Raw genomic sequence first — 24,420 nt, forward strand, 5'->3', positions numbered from 1 at the left:
ACTAATCTTCTTTAAGCAAATTACGATGTCGGGAGAGAGAGAGAGAGAGAGAGAGAGAGAGAGAGAGAGAGAGAGAGAGAGAGAGAGAGAGAGAGAGAGAGAGATTCCCGTTTCGTTTAACTGTTTGGGTACGCGTACTGTGCGTATATGGTCATATGGCTTGTTTATCCCCGTCAAGGGAGTGATCGTACTACGTTTCAACACAGCTTTTAAATGTCTACGACTAAGCAATATGAGCATTCAAATATTATTCATAATGGGTTATAGATTAAGAATTATAATGTAAATATGCGTATATCATTGTTTTGATGGTTAATATCAACGTTGTCAGCTGCATACGTGTACAACATTGTTTTAAAGAGTACAATAGAGATATGCAAGAGTTGTACAGTGAACTGATTAACTCCATATGTTGTCTACATGTTCGCCTAACCCGAATTTGATCACAACACACCAGGAGCCAAGACCTTCACCTAAGTTTTATACGTTAACATTATAAATGGAATTACGTCATTCGTCCTCGTTTTTTTCTTTGCTAAGTTATATTTTTGGCCAATGTACAACCTGAATGTAATTCCCAATCTCCACGTAGACCAAAAAAAAAATATGTCGTTTGAGCATGACAGTACGACTCTTGGGTTTTATGACATGGCCTTGGACCAGATCCTTACGGGGTCGTCATAGGGTCGTACCACAGGTGTTCGTTGAACGGTCACACCGTTATACTATAAGGGTTAGAGTGAGTGCTGTAGTACCCTATTGGTGAACCTTGTGAATTTGCTAATTCTCACATTTTACATAACTCACAGGCTTTTCATCACAAAGTGGCTTATTTCTCTAAAGAGAATGATATGTTGGATGCATAAATTTTTATTTGTATTAACGAGTATGTTGAATTTACAGTGACAGTCGTCTTTGTAATCTGGGTCGTAGATGGTCAGAGGCTAGGCTGATCGGCAGGCGACGTGCCACAACATGTCCAGTGTGAGGCAAGAGGCTCCAACTACTACTTATACTTTTACATATTTCATGGCAGTGAACCATTTTATTAATCTAATATTACCGTTTTTTATATCTACTATTATCCCTGTGAGCATCTCATATTTCAATTGTCTTCCAAAGTTTCTTGTTCGTGTGTAGAAATAAGAATATTTATGGCAAAGTGGCATTATGACAGGCAAACGAGGGCTAACATAATATGATGCGGGAGTTGGTAAGGTTCAGTCGTGTGGTCTGATCGGCCGGGGCAGCAAGTGAGTCTGTGTGCCATATTGTCTCTCCGTTGCTTGCAAATATGAAGACAGATTCGGAATATAATACTGGTGAACAAGCTGGAAAATGGACACGAGTTACATATAAAGTGATCTGTAAGTAATGAAGCACATATTCATATATATTTGTTATGATTACTATTCGTTATTCGTGTGGTCTTATAGTAATTTGTGCTGACTCTTAACTTGTTGGTATTTACGCACGTTGAATGACAGTTCACTTTGTTGAAACTCTATATGTGTAAATGGTACAGTTTGTCAGCCATAGCTTTGATATTCAAGGTGGTGAGGATAAAGGCAGGAAAATAACGTGACCCAAGGAGATTTATATCCTACATATAGGACGTAGAGAGAGAGAAAGCTCAGGCCAAAACATGTTAAGGAGGTGGTAAGTCCTTTCTTACCCCCCCAAGCAACCCCAGCCCACCACCCTCGCACCTCTCCCTCCCTCACCCAACGGGAACACGTTCCAGCATGTGGGCCTCGCCCCTGAGGACACTTGACCTACAACTCTACAATATATATATTAATTTCTTTGCTGGGTGTTTTCGTGGTGAATGTGTAGAGATGTCCATTCGGGATAGTTTAACTTGGTGCATATGTTGTGTGTGATGTTAGGTGATCTTGGGATGTTTTAAGATAATGGTATAAGGTTCAGAGTGCAGTGCCTGGGTGAATATTTACGGAATGTTAATCATGTGAACTAGTATTTATCTAATTAGCTATACCGTTTTTATAAGCTAGCTGTACGAAGTTGGGTAATATCTTTTCTTATTAATAGGAAGCGGGACTCTTATTAAATGGTTGCTGTATGTATAACGAAGATAAAATCCGCATACGTGAGTCATCCCTGTTTATGTTCTCTGACTCTCAAAGGTCTTATCGTATGGCTAGTCTGCACTGCACCATTTCGAAATAATTGAAGTTACTTGTTATAGTAACAAATACTTGCAGCTACCTAGTTGAAAGAAATGAGTACCGGGAACGTGAACATTTCAGTCAAATAACACTATTAAACTGACTATATTTTGGCGTCCGTTGTATTGACATAGATTTATTTTTATTAAATGTTTAGACGTGGCATTGTGTTCTGTATGATTTATATATAAAGACTTTGAGACTAATGTCCATGAAAGGTACTGGTGTTACCCAAGACCCTTTTAAATCCTGCTGTGCTACTTCCAGGAGCAGGGAAATGAAGACTACATTCGCGATATAATTTTGAGCAGGTGTAGTCCGGTAACACTGATCTAAATTATCGAGCGGCGTAGAATCGAATTTCCATAGCTTAACTATGATTTGTCTTTTTAGGAATGAAAAAAATTCTTAATGTATACAAATTGAACACGTAGAATTCACATGGAGCATTTCATAGCATGTCAGCATTTACAAGCATAGCTCACTTCTTGATTGTTAAAACAAGCGAGGTGTCAATTCAGAGCCACAGCTTGTAACACAATTCACACACCAAAGTCCAGATCACTAACACACTTATACATCAAAGTCCAGATCACCAGAGTCTCAAGTTAACTTTAGTCTCAGTCCACACGTTTGTGAATGTAAGAAAATCAATCCCAGTTGGGTTAAGTGAAATTCCATACATCTTATCAACTGTAGTTAGCACACCTTAAAGTTCATTTGAATGTAACATAATAATTTAACGTACGTAGCCTCTTTTTTTTTTTTACAGAATACCTGAGTTATATTTGAAAATAAATCGTCGGAAGCTTTGACGCTACTGATAAAGGTAGAAAGATTAAAGTAGCTGAAATTACAAGTTTAGGAGCTTATGATTACGTGATTTGGAAATCGCTTTAGAATTGGATGTTGTACTGACTTGTAGAAATGGAACATGATGGTGTAGTATTGTGCTATAATTTCTTCATGAAATTGATTGGTCTATGGTAGGCTATATAGGCTTCCAGTAGTTAAGCTAGTTTGTCTTAGTTCACAGAGATTTTGTTGATGTTACTCGATATTGTGTCGCAATTGCCTGATGTCGATAAACTGTAATGTATGAGAAGTTCGTATCTATCAACGGGAAGTTTACCATCGCCGATAAAAAAGTTGATATAGCCGATAAGTTGATATCGCTGTAACCAGGGAGCTAAATATAGACGTGCTCAGAAACTGATGTCGACATCATTCGTTTTGTCTTTCAAATGTAGGACAGCATTTCGCAATCTGGATCACAGATTTCGTATGTACGCCCGTGTTTAACGATGTTCTAGGGTATAGGACTTTCTATGAATGTAAGTGGTTGGTCAACCTTTGAAAATTCTAGTTGCATCGCTATTTCCATCTGTATGATCATCCCTTATGTGTTTATATTTTCCACCCTGGTGCTGCAAATTGGTCATTCCACGGGTAGATAGACCATAGGTGATGGAGTGAGTTAAGAGAAGTATTTTTGATGGAATGGCAACAGGTAGAAGTTGAATTTATCCAGTGCGAGTTATGGTAACCTTCTTCAAGCCCAAAAGGAGTACGAGATTGAAATCGTTGCTTAATCGCTTTATAATCAGGAGATTGAGTATTTACATACTCATATGTGGTTCTATACTCTCTGTACTTAGTCTCATGTGTTAACTTTCTCATGGATAATGTGGCAGCAGGTTTTATATGAAATTTCCATGTAATTTGCTTGTATTGTGGTGGTTAATTCAAATATGCAATTAACTTCACGTTACAGGTGCATGTAAGAAATTTACTTACTTAGAACTTACACTTTTTTTTTGTATGTTGAAGTGAACAAGACATCCTTTAGGACTTGAACGAAGTCGACGTGACGACCCTTGGGCACGATAATACTACTTTTGACCTGACCTGACCTTATATCAGGCCACCATCCCAGAGGGTTATACAGTGCGTTCGGGCAACTCGACTCGGGTGCACCCTGTGACCAATAAACGTGTGAATTTTGTAATGTTCAACAAAATTATCTCGCTGCCTGAAATTGTGTTTGTATTAGTTCGCTTAGCAGGGTAATATCTGTATTGGATTGTAACCAACAGGTTCCGCTCTCTGCAGAAATGTGTAGAAAATCCGACGTAAGACTTAAGTGGTGAGGCATAAGGGATCAAACGCACTGTTGTGCAGTGTATACGTAAAGTTGGTAATCTAATGAAAAAGAAAATCCAGTTTATCGAGAAATCGGTATTGAACTTTAGGCGTAGGTGACCCGAGGTGACGTGAATGCAAATAGAGTGAATATAATTCCCGTTTACAGTTAGATTATTTATATGATTTACGTTAAACACTAGAGACTTAGGAGTGAGGTATTTTGAACACAGCCTAGCTTTATTTAACATGGGCCGTGGCGAGACATGGCGGCTTACGTGTTGTAAAGTGTTATCTTGGTTGCTTCGCCTCACTGTGGTATTTCTGGCGCCAGGCTATTTCATGCGCATTCCCCCCTGTTCTTTTCTGCACATGTTTGTTAATCATGCAGCCCAGGGTTCTCTTTTATGTTGCCTCTGCAGCAGCTTCGTGGGTACGCCTTACACGGGAGAAGGTGGACTCATTCATGGCTGGAATGTTCTCTACGAAGTTTTACTCCGTTCCGTTGGCTGACGGTGGGTCTGAGTCGTCGAAGATGACATCTCGTTTGTGGTGTTATTGCTGCGGTATGCAGTATATATATATATATATATATATATATATATATATATATATATATATATATATTATCCCTGGGGATAGGGGAGAAAGAATACTTCCCACGTATTCCCTGCGTGTCGTAGAAGGCGACTAAAAGGGAAGGGAGCGGGGGGCCGGAAATCCTCCCCTCTCATTTTTTTTTTTTCCAAAAGAAGGAACAGAGAAGGGGGCCAGGTGAGGATACTCCCTCAAAGGCCCAGTCCTCTGTTCTTAACGCTACCTCGCTAACGCGGGAAATGGCGAATAGTATAAAAGAAATATATATATTTATATAATGTGTGTGTATGTGTGTGGATTGGGATAGTGTATGTAAAAACAAGTGAGAGCTTTTGGTTCGTATGTATATATCCTCACATAAATCCTACCTTGCGGTCCTTGGTCAACTGCCTTCAGTGATACCCTGCTCAACCCCTACATTCTGTGACTGCCAATTTGCCAACGATCCGCCGAACATAAAACCTCATACGATTGTTAGTCATTTCCCCTACGCTCATGTAGGTTGATTCCAAGGATTTTCTCACTTGCTCAGCTCATTATGCATCATTGTAGCCTCGTCTCGCCTTGGTAGGTGTCCTTACTTGTCCATGTGGGCGACAAATGAGCTCGATATCTTATGACATATCAGCTTTTATGTTCCTTTTTGGCTATACTTCGCCCAATTTTGCCATAGTATATGGCCGGACATCCTTTTCATGGTAGACCATGGACCACGCTACCCTTCTTAATACTTTTATCACTTCACGTTTTCAAGACATCACCTGCCTTCATCCCTGACTAAAACGGCAACATTTATTCCCGTCTTCTGTATCTATCCACATTTAAGACCTTCCCTCAATCGGAGACTGTTACATATCTCTTATTTTCCACTGTGCTGCTTTCAGCATTCTCTCTGCACCTTTTAACTTTACTATTGGCTTTTTTAGGTTTCATTGTCTCCCTTCAGGTAACTTTTTTTTAACGCCTCGGCGATCTTTCAAATCCTCATCACTTCATACTGTGATTCCCTTCAACTAGAACCCAAATATTACTCTAGATTTTTGTTTGTTATGGGCTGAAAGATGATGAAAAAACATTTCCTGTTGGTAGATTTGTGGAACACAGAAATTCACACCCTGGTCAGACCATCATGTTATCGTATCTGTAAAAGGCAGCTTCCCTCCCTCATCCTCATCCACTGAATATTGTATATCTCCATGTTGATTTCCCATGCGAATAATCCCTATAACGTCATCCACATATCTACAACGTGGCACCCCTGCCCATTATTCTGTTGTAGCTGCCTATGTCCATAGTTTCCATACACAGGCATGTTATGACGGCACCAAGGGGAAACCCATGCCTAGACCCTAGTACTGTGTGTATTCCCTCTGAGCGTGAATGCCCCTAAATGTCATCAACGAGGAGTACGTACAGAGCATAGGCTGTATTGCCGTGCCTGTGTATGAAAACATTGGAGATAGCTACAGCAGAACCATGGGCAGAGGTATTTCATTTGTAAATTGCCTTTAATTATGTTTGGCGAACAAAAAATGACCTAACCAGATACGTTCACTGGCGATGTAAACAAATGTCTTCTAGTAAGGCAAGGATTTTTTTTTTCAGCATCAGTAGGGAAATAAGTTGCTACTTTGTAAATGCATTTTCATAAAGTTTCTGTTCTATTAGTCTGCTATCTACGGGTAAGAAGTCCTGCATGTTCTGAAACCTCTTCAGCTTTGTGGTGGTGGTTGATATTTACATCTTGGTTAGAAACGGATCCAGCCTAGTCCATTGCTATCGTTTTGACTTTCTCGAGTTAAGCCCAGAACCATCTTAAACCTTTGAGGGAAGTACTATCCCCCGTAATTTGGGATGTGTTTTCCACACGCTCCATATACTTCTAATAAATATTTTTTTTCACTTTTTCTATTGTTTCCCTTTTGTTAACACTATCCACACAAGGCCTGCTGGTGTCCATGAAGTCTGTTGTTCGACAAAACTTAGACCAAAGTGCTGCAGTAGGTTTTAAGCGTTAGCCCAACACCCCAAGAGTATGATGGATTGACTTTTGACTTGACCCGTAAGAGTTAAGCTAGGTTAAATGCTGAAGTGTTGCGCCGTCTAAAGTGTACTGACTCCATATAGAAATGCTGTTCTTCCCGTCATGGATATGAAGAGAAGAGGACTCAAGACTGCATGTGGTTACACCGTACATGAAAAGACACCTTCGGCGACGCAGTATTATCGTAAGTGGACGAATACGAATGCAGTCTCATTGAGGAACGTCACACTCCTAAGTAGTCCATCACCTCCCTGGTTCTGAGAGGAACGCAGTCTTAAATTACAGTGCATTTAAACGGGAGGTCCCCAGGCGGCAGGTCAGGTCCAGCACATCTGACGTGTTGTAGCCTGTGAACCTTGCTTGACACTTTCTCTTTTCTGTTTACTGATTCCGAGGCTTGCACTGGTGCATGTTGCTCACACGTTGCAGCCAGCCAGGGTGTTGTGCTGGGCCGCTCCCTACCACTTGTCGCCACATGCCAGGTCGTAGGACCTGCCCCGCGCCCACTCCTCGGCACAAGTACCTACCTGTTTCATAGGTTCCTGTGATGGCTTGGTATTTTCCATCTCCTCAGCTGGATGTGGGTCTTGAAACACGAGAAGATAAGGTTATATGCGAAAGCGTAAGTATGTTAAAGCGGTCCGATATCTTGAGAAGTTGAAATACAATTCTCTTGGAACGTGTCATATTGTGACGTCATCCGTGGTGTGTGGTGGTGTTCGTGGACGTGTGTGTGTGTAGTCATCCTTCTCCGGCCCGTCGCCCACACCACTGGTCTGCCTGCCGCTCACACTGGTGGCCCACTTGCTGTAGGGGCGCCCAGTTAGCTTCCACGTACCCTGGTGGAGAGGTAGGTTCTCCGGGTCTCTGGACAACACTTGTACCGTTCTGTGGCGGTGATAATCGCCATTTGCGTTGCTCAAGGTTGACTGATAACCCCAGTAAGCTGAAAGAAACTCTGTCGGCCATCTTGTCCATTATTGTTACGAATTGAAAACTTTCCCTCTTTTCGCAACACTAGTGAATGCTAAACTTATGTGAAATGATTTGCCTCAAAATTGTCAGGGCATATTGCGTTTTTTGACCACTCCCAGTCACTAAGATTGTCGTATTTACCAAACACTGGGTGAATAACTGAGGCAAGATATTTAACTCAAGATAGTTTGTTTAAACACAGACAAAGCATACTTGTGATGGCCTGAAATCTGAATCTGGCAGAAGGGTACGAGTGATGAAGGCAAGGATAGAACATACAGTGGGTAGATGCACGAACTGCGCGCTTCCTCTCCACTGCAGGGTTCGTGTAGCAATGAGACTGCTCCTAGGCCACTATGTCCATGTCCAGTGCCGTGCTAGATGATCATAAGCGTCTTTATTCTCGTTTACGACTATCTAGCACGCCGCTGAACTGGAGTATGTCATCAGGACGGCTACACCACAGGAAGGAAAGCTTCAAGTACTCATCACTACTGCTACTACAGAAGTTACTCAAGGAATTTAGTATAGGTTCCATGTTGGCTCTATAGAATCTTTTGTGTGGTTGATAGTATACATTTTACCACTGTACTGTGGATATAACAGCAATGGTATTAATTGCACAAATAACTACTAATTATTTTATATGCAAATTAGAATTTTTCATATTTATGAGTAGCCTTCATTGAGAACTATCTGTTACATTGTTATTTAGTAGTTACATAAATATTTGTAGAATATTTCACATGGTAAACTTCGATCAGAGGATATGTACAAATGTGTTTATACTGTTAGATAAATGTTATCAGCTGTTATTTATTTAATGTAAACTGGTAAGGTAACCAGTATTATTATTGTGCTCTGTATTTGTTAAATGTTGGAGCGGAAACAAAGTAGCAGCTATGTATTTGTATATTTTCATATAAATATAATGTTATATTTACTTGAATTTTGTAATTTTATGGTGTTTTACTTGTATTTGCTAATATTTTTAACCAAAAACATTTTTCTTGTTTACTTAAAATCATGTGACATGGTAATGCCATCAATTTTAATTTTTATTCAAGAATTATTTAAGTAATCTATACCAGAATACTATGAAATAACTTTTTGAAGATCTTTTGCTTTAGGTAGCCATTGATGGACAAGGCTAGAATCTGCACCACATATAATTGGATGAACTATGAGTAATCATATCCGCTGGTGACATGTTGTTGTTCTTGTTAATATGAGTTGTTGATTTGACTCATATTTGTACATCTTTGGTGCAGTATTATTTGTACATCTTTGGTGCAAATATACTTTTCGTATGGGCGAGGCAGCCTCTTAACTTGTGGCAGTTACTACTCTGGCAATGTCCTGCATTTTGATGTGTATGGTAAGGAGGGAATCTGGTTAAATAAACTCTTTCTGTAAATGACCATCAAATTCAACAGCAAACATTTAAGTTCGTTCTTATTAACGTATAACTGTGCTTCTTGGTAGGGTTTGGTGATGGACTGGCTAAAGTAACGGAACATTGTTGTATTGTAAGATTAACATATCTGCTTTGTTTAATAACTTAAACGAAATTCGTTTCACTACATTTATTCGTAATGTTTTAAGGTTGTGTTGTGCTTTAATGTGATCTTAGAATGGGGTTGGCAAAGTTTAATCACGTCAAATGGTGAATACTGTTCATGTGTATTCACGGTGTATATGAAAGTATTTTGTTCATGGATGTTTTGAGCGATTGCATGCAGCTTGACATGCACAATAGATTGTACATAGTTCAGATGGGAATAGGCCTTATGATTATTGTTGCCATATTATTCAGGTATATAACATTGTGTATATATTTCGTATGTACTGCGTTGTATAATTTTCATATTTATATGTGATATATATCATGATTAAGGGATATGCTAGTAGCCATAAGGATAATGAAATAACGAAGATACATACGCTTTTGTGATTTTTTTTCTATTCACCTAAAATGGTCTTAATTGGGGTCATTGATTTGCCTCTGCCATGTCGGTCATTACAAAGAAACTTAAGTGTTGCTCCTTTAAGTAACCATACTTTTTCCTTGGTCTTAAAAGCCTTCCTCTTAATTTTTTATCGGAGGATGAAAAGGAAGGTAGATCCCTGATCATACTCCGCTGGTCCTATTCTTTTTTTTTTTTTCTATACTGTACCTTTACATAAATTTAATGATTGGACAAAGATTTTTGGTCATGCCTCTCCTGCCTCTCCCCTCAGAACCAACGGTGATTTTAGGTACAATATTTGATAATGTTACAATATAAGGTCTGTGCTAGCCTAGAATGACGGACATTTTTTTTTTTCTAGCTTGTTTTCAGCTTTCCGTGTTTCATAGGTAGCGCCTGCAATAGGTACCTTTTGCCCCTCGTGAAATGTGAAGTTGAATCTATTACAACATTTTTCTCTGTCTTGAAAGAAACAAGGGAGCATAGCCGAAGTGACTATGACAAAGGAGACAGTGCTTTGGCAGCTAGAGGCAATTACCGACTGTGTTGGGAACAATATATATACACCTCTTACTGCCTGCCAGACACCTCTCTCTTGGCCATCACTTCTTATTTGATCATCCCTCCTTACGCCATGTATATATTGTCCAGCACATTCACACTCGCCACGTGCATGTTGTGCGTATGTAGCATAAATGGTAGGTTTTTAAAATATGCCCCAGGATAATGTACTGTATTTGATAGCGGCAAACCACAGATTTGGTCAGCTTTCGACTTTTAAAGTGTCGCTTAACCCCCACACTTTCCCTCATCATCAATCCCTTGTCCACTTGTGTTGCGTGAAACATGAGGATATTCTTGCCTTTGATGATTTAGGGGAAAAATGTAAAAAAAAAGTAGGTAATTATTTGATTTAAGGGCGTAGCTGTATCTAGCACAGTTTAGCTGCAATGCCCTCTGTCAAATAGTGAACATCTTGAAGTCGCAAAAATCGTGATAGCTGACGTTGTACTACTTGGGATTACGATGTAAACATAACTAGTTGCGTTATGTGCTCGCTACACCACCTTCAGTTCTCCGTTTGCTTCCATTATGTCGTATGCGAAGTATGTTTTCGGTAACATATGCACTTTGATTTATAGCTAATATTCCTCTAAACAGGAGTCGGAATTGCCCAGGTGATAATGACAGCTTTGTTTTACGAAGTCAAAGGAGAAGCATTACGTCATTTGGGAATTGTTCAATGCGCTCCAAAAAATCCTCTCCGTATATCGAAATCCCTCGAGCAGTTCGCGTTTGGGGGCTGCTGCTCCTCCTTTCAATGGCTCAGGTTGCGTCAACTGTGCTTGAGTGCTCCAGTTTTCTTAGGTTTTCAGCTCACCTCACCACTAACCTGAAATCCGAACTGCAGCTGGTATTCCTGACGTGCTCAAGACCATGGGTTAATAATGAATTGTACAACCTGACACATTGAAAAGGCTGAGGTCTCTTGGGTAATATTTCATATGTTATCATCAAGAGAAAGATAAGAAAGTGCTCCATATTGAAAGAGATCTCATTATTGCTGGAATCCACGAACATTGAGCAAATAATGTTCTTATAGGTCTAGATTTGATGAAAGCCAACATCAGGAGCCGATGGAATGTATTCAGTGGTATGGAGAAAGGTTAGCACTTTTCCAGTTTCCAACCGTCGTTGCCTCCAAGGAAGGAACTGTCTAAGTCCCTTGGTTGCCTCGTTCGTAACCACACATACAAGTTTGAATGTGCATACAACACGCTAACCTCGTCATATCTGCGTCAACCTTGCTACAAGACAGACGTGCCCGCTGCGTGCTCCTTACACCTTGATAAACCAGGTCAGATTTCGTACCCCTTTTTACATCAGGTAATATGGACGTTCAAGTCTTTGATATGATGTTGATTATGCGTAAGGACGAAGTGAGTTGATGGTGTTAAGTGATGAAATGTCTAACCTCCGAGTACTTACATCCTTATGGCGAGATTAAATATAAAGGACAACATTGACAAAACTGGAATTATCACAAGGGAAAGCAGTGGCATTGTGGCGAGCGTGTGTAGTCGTATATTGAAAGAGGTGACCTGGGTGTACTGAAATGGTTCCAACATAGGGAGAAGATGAGTGAGGAAAGGGTTTTTATAAGAGGGAGGAAGAGACCAAGATAGTTGATGGATGAATGGAGTGAACGGAGGTACCTTGTCCAGGTCTTAGGCCAAGATCGTCTGCATTGTGTTGAATGAATGAGCTCGACGTGGTCTATCAGGAAGACGTGTTGTCAAGTGAACTCAATGAAGCGATCATGGTAAACCATGGAAATGTTTATGTAGGACTTTTCTGTGGATGGTAAGCTCTGGTTTCGGTGCATTATACATGATTGCCATAGAATATCTCGTGTTGGGTTAGTCTTGGAAAGTCAGTTTGGTATTATTATATTAATTTTCTTTGATCTTGTCCGTTGTTTGCCGCCATAGCAAGCGTGTATCAGGGAAGGACAACTAAGCCTTCGAGGTAAATCCTTTCGGCTTTATTGTTTTGGGGAAACAGAACTACAGGAAGGGTGATTTCCAGCCCTACCACTCCTGCTTCTCGTACTCGTGTACATCTATTTGGAGATTGGTGCATAGCATTCTTTTGCCTCTAGTCTCAGTAATAGTATTAATAACTCCATGGACAAGGTATGATGTTGGTATAAGTATAGGTTGGTGAACGAAAGGTTGGTTCGAAAGTTGAGACAAAGGGAGAGCGAGGTTTTGGTTCTTAGTGAGGAACTCTGGTCGATTTTTGAACTGATGTACCTTTTGATTTCGTGAAGTCCCATAGAATGCCCCACACTTGGGCCAACGAGCAAACAAATGTATATATGATGGCGCAAAACTACTTGGGTTTCCGCGTCATTCGACAATAAGAATAATTTTCTAGGTCTTCTGGTCACCGAAAAGTTGTCAGAAAATGACCTTCGGAAAAAAAAATAGCCATTACGTTTAAAAAAGAGTAATCAAAAGCTAAAGGAAAAATAAGGTAGTATATCGCAATGATAGTTGGTAGGATGTAAGCTTGGCAGAAATGAATTAAGTGGTCTCTCGGGAAATCCGGACGACTTAGTAAGTCTAACGATAAAAATAAATGATCCATGTTTGTTTAATAGACCCGAACGCTTACATGAAACCTTACTTTTTTGGCTGTTAGGTTTTTTGTAATCCATCAGTCATTTATATCGAGACATTTATGTAGTTTTTGTTGATGCAGTAGTAAGTGTTCAACAATAGCATGAGTTATGATGAACAAGCATTAGTTTTTCAAGTAAGCATCCAACGACACAATCCTTTCTACTTTTTTTAAAGTGTTAATTTTGTAACCTTGTTCAGAAACATATATTAAGATTGCAGTTTCTATTGATTTGAGATTGAAGAAAGTAGGTGGAATTGTAAGCTCATTTAATGTAAGGGTCTTTGTTAACCATACTTCGTTAACAAGATGACCATATTTACGATAGGCCTTTCTGGCGGTGGCGAGGTAGCGCAAGGAAACACGAAAGAAATGGCCCAACCCACCCCATACACATGTGTATACATACACGTCCACACACGCAAATATACATACCCATACATCTCAGTGTACACATATATACACACACACAGACACATATATAAACATGTACACAATTCACAGTGTGAAAACCGCCCTGTTTAAAAACAAAAAACCAACGGGTACTAGTATATTCTTTATGTACTCAAATTTTTGAAGTTTTTTTCTGAGAACTATGGAATGAACTTTAAATTTGAATCAGTTTTTGGATTGAATACCATACTATGCCGTCAGACTTTTATCATCGAATAATCTGTTTGGAAAGGTAGGGCAAAAGCAGGAGAGTAGTCTGGAGGTAGGGTGTTGGATGATGCCCCCCAAAAGAGTAATATATAAGAAGACATTGTAAGTCTTGAAAGTCTGCGCTTTTAAGTTATTTAGATCTTGGATTCAGTCATTGATAACCAAGTTCTACTATGATTGAATTCAGATGTTTAGAGGCAAGTAATTATAAGAGTGGCAACCAGTTTTGTATGATAACATCAGGCTGCTGATAGCAGTAATCAAGGGAGTTTTATTCATTGAAATAGTTTGTTTTTTTCTAATTAGAATTCAATTTCATTGTCCTCTACCTTTGCATTGTGTTGGGAAGGTGGTGAAGCTGGTTTTTGTTTCATTGGTCACTCGTATACATAAATGATTTCGGCTTTCCTTTTTGGGGGAGTTAAAGGACTAGGACAATTGTAAGAATATGTCAGTCATCATTAATATTGGTAAGTTTATTGTATAGCTCAAATGGGGGGGGGGGGATATGCCCCTTATGCCACCCCTTGGGCATAAGGTTATTAAATGCGATAAAACAGTTCATCCTCCAAACATTTAAGCATGCTCACAAATTTTTGAAAAATGCATGACAAACAAACTTGAAACTATGTTATTTTAATGTTCATTGCAACAGATTCCTTAAAAGGCTCTCAGAAACTATGTGATGATAATTTTCATTGCAACAGTTTCTTTAAAAGGATCCCTATCTCACAAAAGTTCAAAATAACCAAAATTCAATGAACAATGTGTGTTTTACGTATAACTGATGTATATTCGAGTGTTTTTTGGTTTACGAAACTCCCATATCCAAAGAGAATTTTCTGAGATGAATACTTTTTTCTCAAAAGTTCAAAATGTATGGAAAACAATCATGTGATTATTTAGACATTTTTTGGTGTATCTGACGTGTATACGAGTTTGCGATTGCACGACGATTATTCTTCATTACACATTTTACTCCTGTGAGCAAGTTGTTCAAAGGAAAATGACTAAGCAGCCTTTTGAGAACACCCAACATACGGGGAAAAAAATAACTCGATTTAGATTTCCAGTGTGTTTGAGGTCCACGATCGAATTATGGATTTTGTGATTAGTAGTTTTTTCCCCCTCATACAGAAAATAGCCTCGGAAATTGTACAAAATATTCACCATAATAGTTTTCGCAAAACCTGATAGGTAACTCCATTTATCTCTATTTGCTAATACAGAACATGAGTATTTTTTATTTCTATTACAGATTAAAAGTTATACTAAAGACACCAATGCAGAAAAAAAAAAAAAGATATGTAGAATGTGTAAATATTGTACAAACCGTTATGGAACGAATAGCACCAAATTTATACGCTACCGATCTTGTGCGTCAGAAGTGTGAGAACTGCTGGCCATGTACGCTGGCGGCTGGTGTGGGTGTGTGAGCCACAGTGACAACTTTGGCAGCAAGTTACGAAGAAGTCCACTCTGTGGAGAGTATTTAGGTCATAGTACAGAAGTGAAAGAGATAAGAAGGTAAGTGTCTATCTTAGCCTCGTGTCGCTATTTAGCCGTGGATACTGGGCCTGTTTTAGCTTGGTATCACCGTTGAGCTGTGGATGGTGAGTGTTTACCTCCGCAGTGCTAGTGTAAATACGTGAGCTGTCGCTGTTGACTATATTAGAAATGACTATATTTTTGGCTAAGATTGAATAATTGCCGGCTTACGAATAGGCGTTTTTAACCTGCTTTTTCTACAGCAGTTTTGACTGAGATCGAACAAGGTCGGGTGTACGAATATACACACATGATTTTTTTTTATGTTGAATGTTTCTTGGAGAGAGTAATGCATCCTCGGTTAGGTCACTGGTCCGCCGGCAGTTATTCAATATGTTCCGCAGTTATTTATGCTGAATTGATTGTTGTTACCCCATGGCGACACAAGGGTAGGTGTTACCCCATAGCCACACTAGGTTAAGTGTTACCCCATAGCGACGCTCGTTTAGGTGTCACCTCAGCCATACTTGGTTGGTGTTACCTAGCAGCCATACTAGGGTTAGATGTTACCCCACAGCCACACTAGATTAGATCCCCCTACCCCCCCAGCCACACTAGGTTAGATGTTACCCCCCAGCCATACTAGTTTAGGTGTTACCCCATAGCCACATTAAATAATGCATACTGATGAGCTTTATTATTCAATTATATTAAAACTGCTTTAAGAAATGTGTTCTTTTATCCCTTTCTACAACTCATAAGTGAGCAGAGCTCTGATGAGGAATATGGAGTTTGATAATGTAAAGCAGTGAAAATTTATGAAAATCTTTAGAAGGTATGGAGGCCTCGCTGAACTTTTTGTAGGTTTAGCATTTATGATACTCGGTGCTATTTTAGAAATGTTATTATGGTCTGCTGTTGTGCACTTGGTTAGGCCATGTGTGTGTTAAAAGCATGTTTTAATTAGTCTGATCAGAATGCTTATCATTGCTATTTAGCATTTTATTTTTTATACTTTTAATCAGTCACAAGTAATTGTCCCTGATTTTTCATATCAGAACTGTCGAATAGTCTTAATTTTAACATACATGGCCATAGTAGCAGTGGGATGAAAAGACAAGACTGCAGTGATGACATATGAATTACTCTGAAAATAAGGTATGGTATATGTCACCCAGATAGAAAGCTGAATAAGGGTTTCATAACTTTTGATTTTTATAGATTATTTTCATTGTTTTATAATCGGATTACCTTGATTTTTGATGCCCTTCCCATTTAAGAATTTGTCACTTATTGTCCTATGAACAGGAAAAAAAGGAATTCAAAATACTTTCAGTGCACACACAGTGTACAGTGTCAACTGATAACTTTTATTAGTATTTGAAAGGTAATGGTAGGGCAGTACTAAACTTGCCTTTTACCAATATTTATGTGGTAGTTGCTCTATGAGTTCTTGTTTAAATCATTGGTGTCAGCAGTCTGAATAGTGGATTGGAATTCTGCCAGGTGGCCAATAATAAGTCTCCAAAATTGTACCTTTATTACCAAAAATGTAAGCCTTCCTAAAGATGAGATGAAGTTAGGTTATGTCATAAACAGAAATTTCCTATTTGCAGCTTTTTTGAATAAGTATTGAGAACAAAGGTGACCCTGTTCACATTCCAATTAGTTACAGTATAGTGGAATTTGAAATGATGTAACTGGTTACTTTTTAAGTGCAGTTGTTTATGTGGTAATTCTTCCAGTCCATTCATTATTATTGTCATTGAAATTAACAGATGGTAAGCTTTGCAATTTTCTGACCTTATTTGTGTGATAACCTTTGTACCTTTTATGAATGTTTTTCATTCTAGGTTGTGCAAGATGAATTACTTGCCCCTCGCACTTGGAATGGCTAGGAGAGTGAGGTGAGTTGTATTAGTTTAACTTCAAGCATGAAAAAAATTTAGTGTTTTAGTAGTTTTAATATAATGGAAGATCGCAGAAATTTCACACTATGATAGTGATAGACAGCCCAGTTATGTATTTACATGAATCTATGTTATGGAAACCCCTTACTAAATGGAATGACCTTCAATAATGCAGATGAATATGTAGTTGAAAAATAACAGTAGATCATGGCTGAAGTAGAATTAAATTTTTTTCATTTTTAACAGAATGTAGCGATTTGTCTAGTAATTTCATATTTAGAGCTCTTAGTGTCATTAGAATGAGTTTTGCATCCATATGAGAACATTTTTTCAAGATAGCCTTTTAACCGTTGACCCAGTCTGGCTGTTTTAAAATTTTCTGCTTGTTGATTTATAAGGTTATTTTACCTTTTAGGACCTGTCCAATGTGTTTCAGATACCATTATAGATAGGTCAAGATTGAGCGCAATATGATGCATTAATTTTGGTATATTGCATGTGTCTAAGTTACTCCCATATTTTTTTTGTATGTTGTGAGCCATCACAATACATTGCTAGTCCAGCTGGCTACATGGTTTACCCAATAGATGCTATACATGCCATGCTGCCTAAACCATGATGCCCACCACATTAGTTCACTGATGGTATTCAAAATCTAAATACGGATGATTTTCTACTCGTATAATTCTACACTTGTCCCAGTGTGTACCTGTCACAAGTATGCCTAAGCATCCAGTAAGTACAGCTTTTACAAGTGCACCCATCAAAATGAGACGAAAGACCTCTACATCATAAGAAAAAGTGGAAGTAGTAGACGAACTTGAGCATGGGTCCAGTAGTCAATATTATTGTTAAAAGAAACAAAAACACTAAAGTAGGTACCTTCACTTGGTCCAAAGCAGCAGCTTGGTGATTGGCCAGTTCATGGCAGGTGAATATCAGGAATTTACTTGGGCAGTAACTCTTATGTGCATCCAGTTCCTTGATGCATCATTTTTGTTTGAGCTTTGTGAACCTGTCATGATGTATCATTATTTTCCTGAAGAAGCCTTTTTGAAATTAGTCAGGAAAGTAAATTCTCGACTCTTGCTTTCGTTTACCTTCGAGATTAGTTGAAAAAATAGATATTTGACATTTGACCTCTGCAAGGTTATATGTGCCTTAGAGGAGTAGAGACGGAGAAGTGGGCGGAAAAGTGCCTTAACTAGATTGTGGAGATTCTGCATAGGTAGCACTTTGAAGTAGCAAGATGAAATAGATGAGTACAATGATAGAATTGTAGGTAGCTTATGCTTTAGTTTAACTCTTGTAATGCCATGATTTATGTTGTGAATAGTGATTATTATGGAAGCTTGAAGATTATGTAGTCCATCTGTGAACAGGTGTTGATGAAGTTATGTTTGCCTTGTTTAGTGTCAGATTCCAGGGATGGAGAAGACTCTACACAGATGGGCTTCAGAGAGGCTCAGCATCATTGACACAAGTTAGACAGTTATATATGGATGTGCAGGATGATTCTCCTCCAAAGAAAATAAGAGATGGTAATATATTTTCCCAACTGTAACTTTTATGTCCTTATTCTTAGATGTGTTGACTTGTTGAGAATATTTTAATGAACAATAATGATAGAAAAGCTGATGTATTTAACCTCATATTTGTCCCTCGTTCTTTCATTCCTCAACATTTAGAATCTTAGAATCCCCAACAGAAAGTTCATTTGCTCCATCTTATACTCCACCTCTTCTTCCTGGTCATCCACCCTCTCAAAAGCAAATATAACAAAGCTGCAAAATAGCCCTTAGAAATCACTGGCTGCTTGGCAAACACAGACATATTTCTAAAATTGTTTCCAGAAGTGGTGCTTTAACTTTGAAAAGCAAGATTCATAAAGAACTTGGCTCATTTCTACTATCCAGTGGTGGATAATGTACAAGATAAAGTTATAGAGTAAATACACTAGTAAATCTCTTTGCAGAGTTGAAGAAATTTTAAATCCAGGGATGGATTCCCCTCTCATCCTGATCTCAAGTTTTGTTTGTCATTCAAAAGACACTTGCATGATTTTTCTCTGCCATAAGGCATTGAATAACCTGTTGGCCGATTACAGCTTTCTCACTGGATATAAGCCCTTTTTGCATATACTCTTGGTATGTACCGTTGTACATACCTATTGCAACTCCTGTCTCCTCCCATTGCCTTTTTTTTTTTTTTTTTTTTTTTTTTTTTTTTTTTTTTTTTTATCTACAACCATTTGGACACCTCAACCTTTAAGGAGTCCCTTTATGGCTGCCTCACTCATGTAAAAGACAAGTATGAAAGGAAGAGAAAAACCTCATTGTTTGCAGTATATCTGGTAAGTGATTATTTATACTTGGAACTGTATTGAGATAATATGAAATAACTACATGAAATATGAACTTTTTATTCCAGTAATACAAAACCTAAAAGAAACAGTTGGAGCAGCAAAGAGTTTCCATCAGAAACAGGATCGCAGTTCTTTGTTAGAACTGTTGCCGGCATCCCAAGATGAACTGCCCTCCCGTACCATGAAGGTAAATGCTCATCACTGAGTCGGTATCACTTGTACTGTATCCAGTCGCACAGTGGTCCATGTAAGGTTTACAAAAGACAGTTTGACAGTGTAGTAACTCCAGTAATTGTGTAAACTGATTTCAATCGATGATTTTTAAGTTGTATGTGATAGTAAACATCATCTGTGTTTGTAGGAACAAAAGATATATCAACATTTTTCAGTCTTTGTCCCTTATTATCTTCAAGGATATTATTGAGAAAATTCTGAAATTTGATTATTTTTATGACAAAAATAGACTAATAATGAAGATGCACTTAATGAATAATAGTGAAGAGGTAGCTTGGCATTGGCTTGTCAGATCATTGTTTTGTGTTGTACATTGAGATTCCTGTTTTGAAAATTTTTTTTGAAAAAGTATGGTAGAAAGGGAGTGAGAAGGTCATGAAAACAAGAAAGTGGTTCATACAGTTAACCAACCTAATATGCCCTTTATATATAAGGGAGTTGGGCCCACATTCTCCCCTTTGCCACTCTACCCCCACTAAAATCCTTTGCACTTATTATCAGTTAGTCTTAGACAATTAAAAGGGTTTTCTAAAGATAGAAATTGCATCTTCTATAAGGCTCTTATCAACAGTTTTACAATAGATATATATATAGTTTCTTTTTCTAACAAGTTCAGCACAAGCTTTGCTCATTTAAAAGACTGTTAGTGTATTGCTATGTGTTGTAGATATCATATGGATCTCTTCCCTACCCATCAAAGAAGAGCTCAATTATTGCAAATATGCACCCCAAATTCATATGATAAGTCAGCTTGTTCTGTATTAGCATTCACAAATGAATATTATGAACATTATGGTCAGACTGAAGATAAGTCTGACCATAGGGAAAATATAGAATTCATAGAATGCATTCTTTAGGAAAAATGTACTATATATATTTGTACATTGTAAGTGAAAAGATCATCTCTTGTTAACAGGATAGCTGGGATTGTGCTATTATCCCTCTAGGTTCAGACGAAAGGCTTCGGGAGAAATATGTCAACTTTATGGGTGGAGTAAGGATTGGACGTCTCCTAGAAGATCTTGATGTCTTTGCTGGTAAGGATCATGACCTCATGCAAAACATGTAATCTACAGAAAGTAGACAGAAATATATTGTAGAAAATCCAATCTTAGTATCTCAAAATTGATTCCTGTGTTTGCTGGTAGAACATTTTGTTAGTGTTCAGAATGTATTGGTAAGTATAGTATCTTCATTTATAATGTTCCTTCAGCATTATTTATAATATTTTTTCTTAGGATTGTTATCATTGTTTGCATCAAGACTTTTAGTAAGGTACAGAAATTTTTGTCTTAAGGGGACTTAAGCTTTCGCTGGGAATGGGACCCTTTTTCTGCTGTGGAAATGATTATGATTGGTTTGGTATATATACATGGAAGTTGGAGTAAATTATAGGTTAGAGGAGGGGGCAAAGGTTCTGGAAGCACTGCAGAATGTGTGGAAAGAGGGAATGTTATTTAGGAGGGCAAAAATGGGTATGTTTAAAGGAATAGTAGTCCCAATGATGTTATATGGCTGCGATAAGGGTGTGAAGAGGCAGTGGATGTACAATAAATGAAATGTTTTGAGGACGAAATGTGGTGTGAAGGGCTTTGAGTAGATAATGATAGGTTAATAGAGAGGTGTGGTAATAAAACGTATGGTTGAGAGAGCAGAAGAGGGTGTGATGAAATGGTTAGGATTAATGAAGAGAATGAGTGAGCAGAGGTTGACAAAAAGGGTATAAGATGTGAAGGGAGCCTGTAGAGTAGGGATATCAAAGTGGAGATGGGCGAATGGAGTGAAAAAGATTTTGAGCAATTGCAGCCTGAAGGTGCAGAAGGATGAAAGGTGTGTTTGGGAAAGAGTGAATTGGAACGGATTGGTATACTGATGTGCTGTCAGTGGACTGAACCAGGGCATGTGAAGCATCCAGGATAAACCATTGAATGGTGTGTGGGGCATGGTTGTAGATAGGGAGCTGTGGTTTTGGTACATTACACATGACAATTAGGAAATGTATGTGAATGTTTGTGAACTTATTATGTCTGCTCCTGTTTTGTTTTGTATAATGGATATTTCCTTATGATTTGTGTGATTCACAGTTAACTTTTATATAACTGCAAATTATTTAAGTCTCATGTTACCAGGTGTATCAATCAGTTGCAGTGTTGTCAGGGTCAGGTGTGCTATGTCACCACTGCCTCCACTTTTGCTAGAACCTTCCTCCTGCTGTATCTTGGACAACTTCCAATGCTGCAAAAGTCATTGTCCATAGAGTGACTTTCCACATGATACAAAGACAGATAATCTTTGTCCAAAGTTTCTCTGTTTCCCTCCTGGAAATATCATTAGTGTGGCTTGAAGATGACTGACTGTGAGGAAATTGTCATTCACTTTCAGCTTGGTAACTGCCTAGGCTTAGTGGGTGGCATTCAAATTTGAGGCATGAAACTTGATGCATTAATGTATGTCTTGAGAAGTTGCCCAGTTCGTGTAAATACAAGTCTGAAGGAGCTAAACACCTCACCAGACAAATGACCTTCTGAAACCACATTCCCCAGGCATGTACAAGTTATTCTTTTCTGCATTTGATCTGGACAATTTCAAATTATCACACCTCTTGCACAGGGTGCAGTTTTTCACACTAAGACAATGAGCACCTACTTCTCAATTGCCCTGTAATTTCCTTAGATGGTTGCACACATCATCACCATTTATGACCTGTAGTCTTGCCTGTGGATGTAACCAACTTAAGGAGCACAGTGGGAGCCCTATAGAAGTGACTCTTGGGTCAGAAATGTAAGGCATATATAAGGTGCTCATTGCATGAACCAAGGAAGTGACGAAGCTTTCATGGCTTATCTAGTTGTGTGGAGCATATACATAAAATGAATTGTATGCCTTGCTAACTTGAGATTTTTTCTGATGAAAAGTAATGGTTCAAAGGCAGTGGTTTTATGAATGGACTAATTTTAGTTTCATTCTTCTAAAACTTTGTGTTTGAGATGAATTAAGAGAGGAGTAAAAAAAGTTCAGGAAAGACGTTTGTGTTATTGGAGTAGTGGATGAATGGAAAAGACTAGATTGTATATATATGTTTTATGTGTACAGAAATGTGTCGGATTAATCACCAGTTTTCAGAAAGTGGATGAAAGCAGATGGAATGGACCTTCATCTGATTTTTAAAAAGTTGATTTCTTTATCGACTAAAGTTCACAGTTATGAGGGTTATGACAGATCTATTTGTTTTGTCCTTATGTGGAATCATATTTATGGTAGCATGATAGTGTAATTTTAGGTATAGTTATTTGTAAAATCATAACTTCGATGATAACTGTTCTGCAAATGCTATTTGTGTGTTGAATATATGAAAGTCTTTTCAGGTATAGTGATAATGAGAATATGGTTGATGAGTTGTTGTAGAAGATGTAGTAGAGTTTCAGGTACAAGAAGAGGTAGACTGCAGTGGAGATGAATAAAGGATAGTATGAGGAGAATATATTAAGTGAAATGGAAGTCACTAGAAAAAAAAAATTAGCGATAGAAAATGCTGTAATGATTGTCTGTATGAAAGAAGACATCAGTAAAAGAATTTATATGTGTATTTTAAATTCTCGTGGATGCCAACTTTAGGTGTTCCACTTTTGATTTGTAACCTTGTGTCTTTTTTACAGTGTGGCTTTGCTATAAACATGTTCAAAACCCTCGTCAGAAAGAGGATATGCCCAGCCCCTACGTTATTGTTACAGCCCTTATGGACCGGATTGATTTTCATCAAGGGGTTGCTTTACAAGCAGATCAGGACATCAAGCTTTCTGGGCATGTTTCATGGGCTGGCCGCTCATCTATGGAAACTGTCATTGCAGTGGAGCAGTATGTTGATGGTTTATGGAAACAGGTATGGAAATGGATATAATTTTTTATAATTATCTTTGAACTAGTTAATCAGCAGTCAGCCATTAACATCATACCTCGCTAATTCGTTTTTCTTCCTTTCCAACATAGAGAGTCTTCTACATATTGGGATGTCTGTAATCCACATATGCTGAGATTATTGCAGAAATGTATCTGCTTGGTCTTATGCTTGATGTTAGGTGGCTAGGAAATCTGAAACTGGTTTTTAAGTATTAGTGTATGCCATTATGAAAATGTATTTGCTGGATAGTAGCCAGATCCATCGAAGATATGAGTTCTTTAACAGTAGAGTGTCCCCCGCAGTTGACTCTGATGGGATGTGGCTTTTGCTGAGATTCTAGAAATTCACCTAGTTTTTTAGTGCATAGAATGATTTCTATTTTGTGGTATTATTTTATATAATGGGACTTTCAGTATATGCAACCTCTCCATTCATAGTTAATATGATTTTCAGAAATATCACCATCTCTGTCAGAAGTTTAATAAAAGAGACAAACATGTTGACAAATGATGAAAAGGACAAAAGACAGAAAGGAATGACTATTTCCTGTTCAGGAGGAGAAAGGAACTGACGACTTGTATCTGAACACAGTATGGGCTTCACAACCTTGACAGTCAGAACAAGGCAAACTTATGGGAAACTTTCGAGAAAGTTCAGACATCCCTGTAATGAGAAATGGATTGCCTTTTGTATTTGCCAACTTTTTCTTTTGGAGTCTCCTTAATGTGGGACTCTAAGACAGGTTAGGGATGATGTTAT

At 38.3% G+C, this 24,420-nt stretch overlaps 1 protein-coding gene across 5 annotated transcripts in view; it reads left to right on the forward strand.

The window, feature by feature from the left end:
* The first annotated feature begins 1,231 nt into the window (after positions 1 to 1,231).
* Positions 1,232 to 24,420, forward strand: part of LOC139746823 (acyl-coenzyme A thioesterase 9, mitochondrial-like) — a 54,609-nt gene continuing 31,420 nt past the window's right edge. For 3 of the 5 annotated variants that reach the window (XM_071658400.1, XM_071658401.1, XM_071658404.1), the window contains exons 1-7: positions 1,240 to 1,367; positions 15,152 to 15,293; positions 17,108 to 17,161; positions 18,578 to 18,705; positions 19,595 to 19,716; positions 20,680 to 20,800; positions 23,420 to 23,643. In XM_071658400.1, the coding sequence (XP_071514501.1) occupies positions 15,172 to 15,293; positions 17,108 to 17,161; positions 18,578 to 18,705; positions 19,595 to 19,716; positions 20,680 to 20,800; positions 23,420 to 23,643 (771 nt within the window). In that variant the 5' untranslated portion in view covers positions 1,240 to 1,367; positions 15,152 to 15,171. Of the gene's footprint in view, positions 1,368 to 7,704; positions 7,823 to 15,151; positions 15,294 to 17,107; positions 17,162 to 18,577; positions 18,706 to 19,594; positions 19,717 to 20,679; positions 20,801 to 23,419; positions 23,644 to 24,420 lie in introns of those variants that run through there. The other 2 variants (XM_071658402.1, XM_071658403.1) reach the window with 2 other exon arrangements.

Source organism: Panulirus ornatus, chromosome 66 (genome assembly GCF_036320965.1).
Source record: "Panulirus ornatus isolate Po-2019 chromosome 66, ASM3632096v1, whole genome shotgun sequence".
Lineage (NCBI taxonomy): Eukaryota > Metazoa > Arthropoda > Malacostraca > Decapoda > Palinuridae > Panulirus > Panulirus ornatus.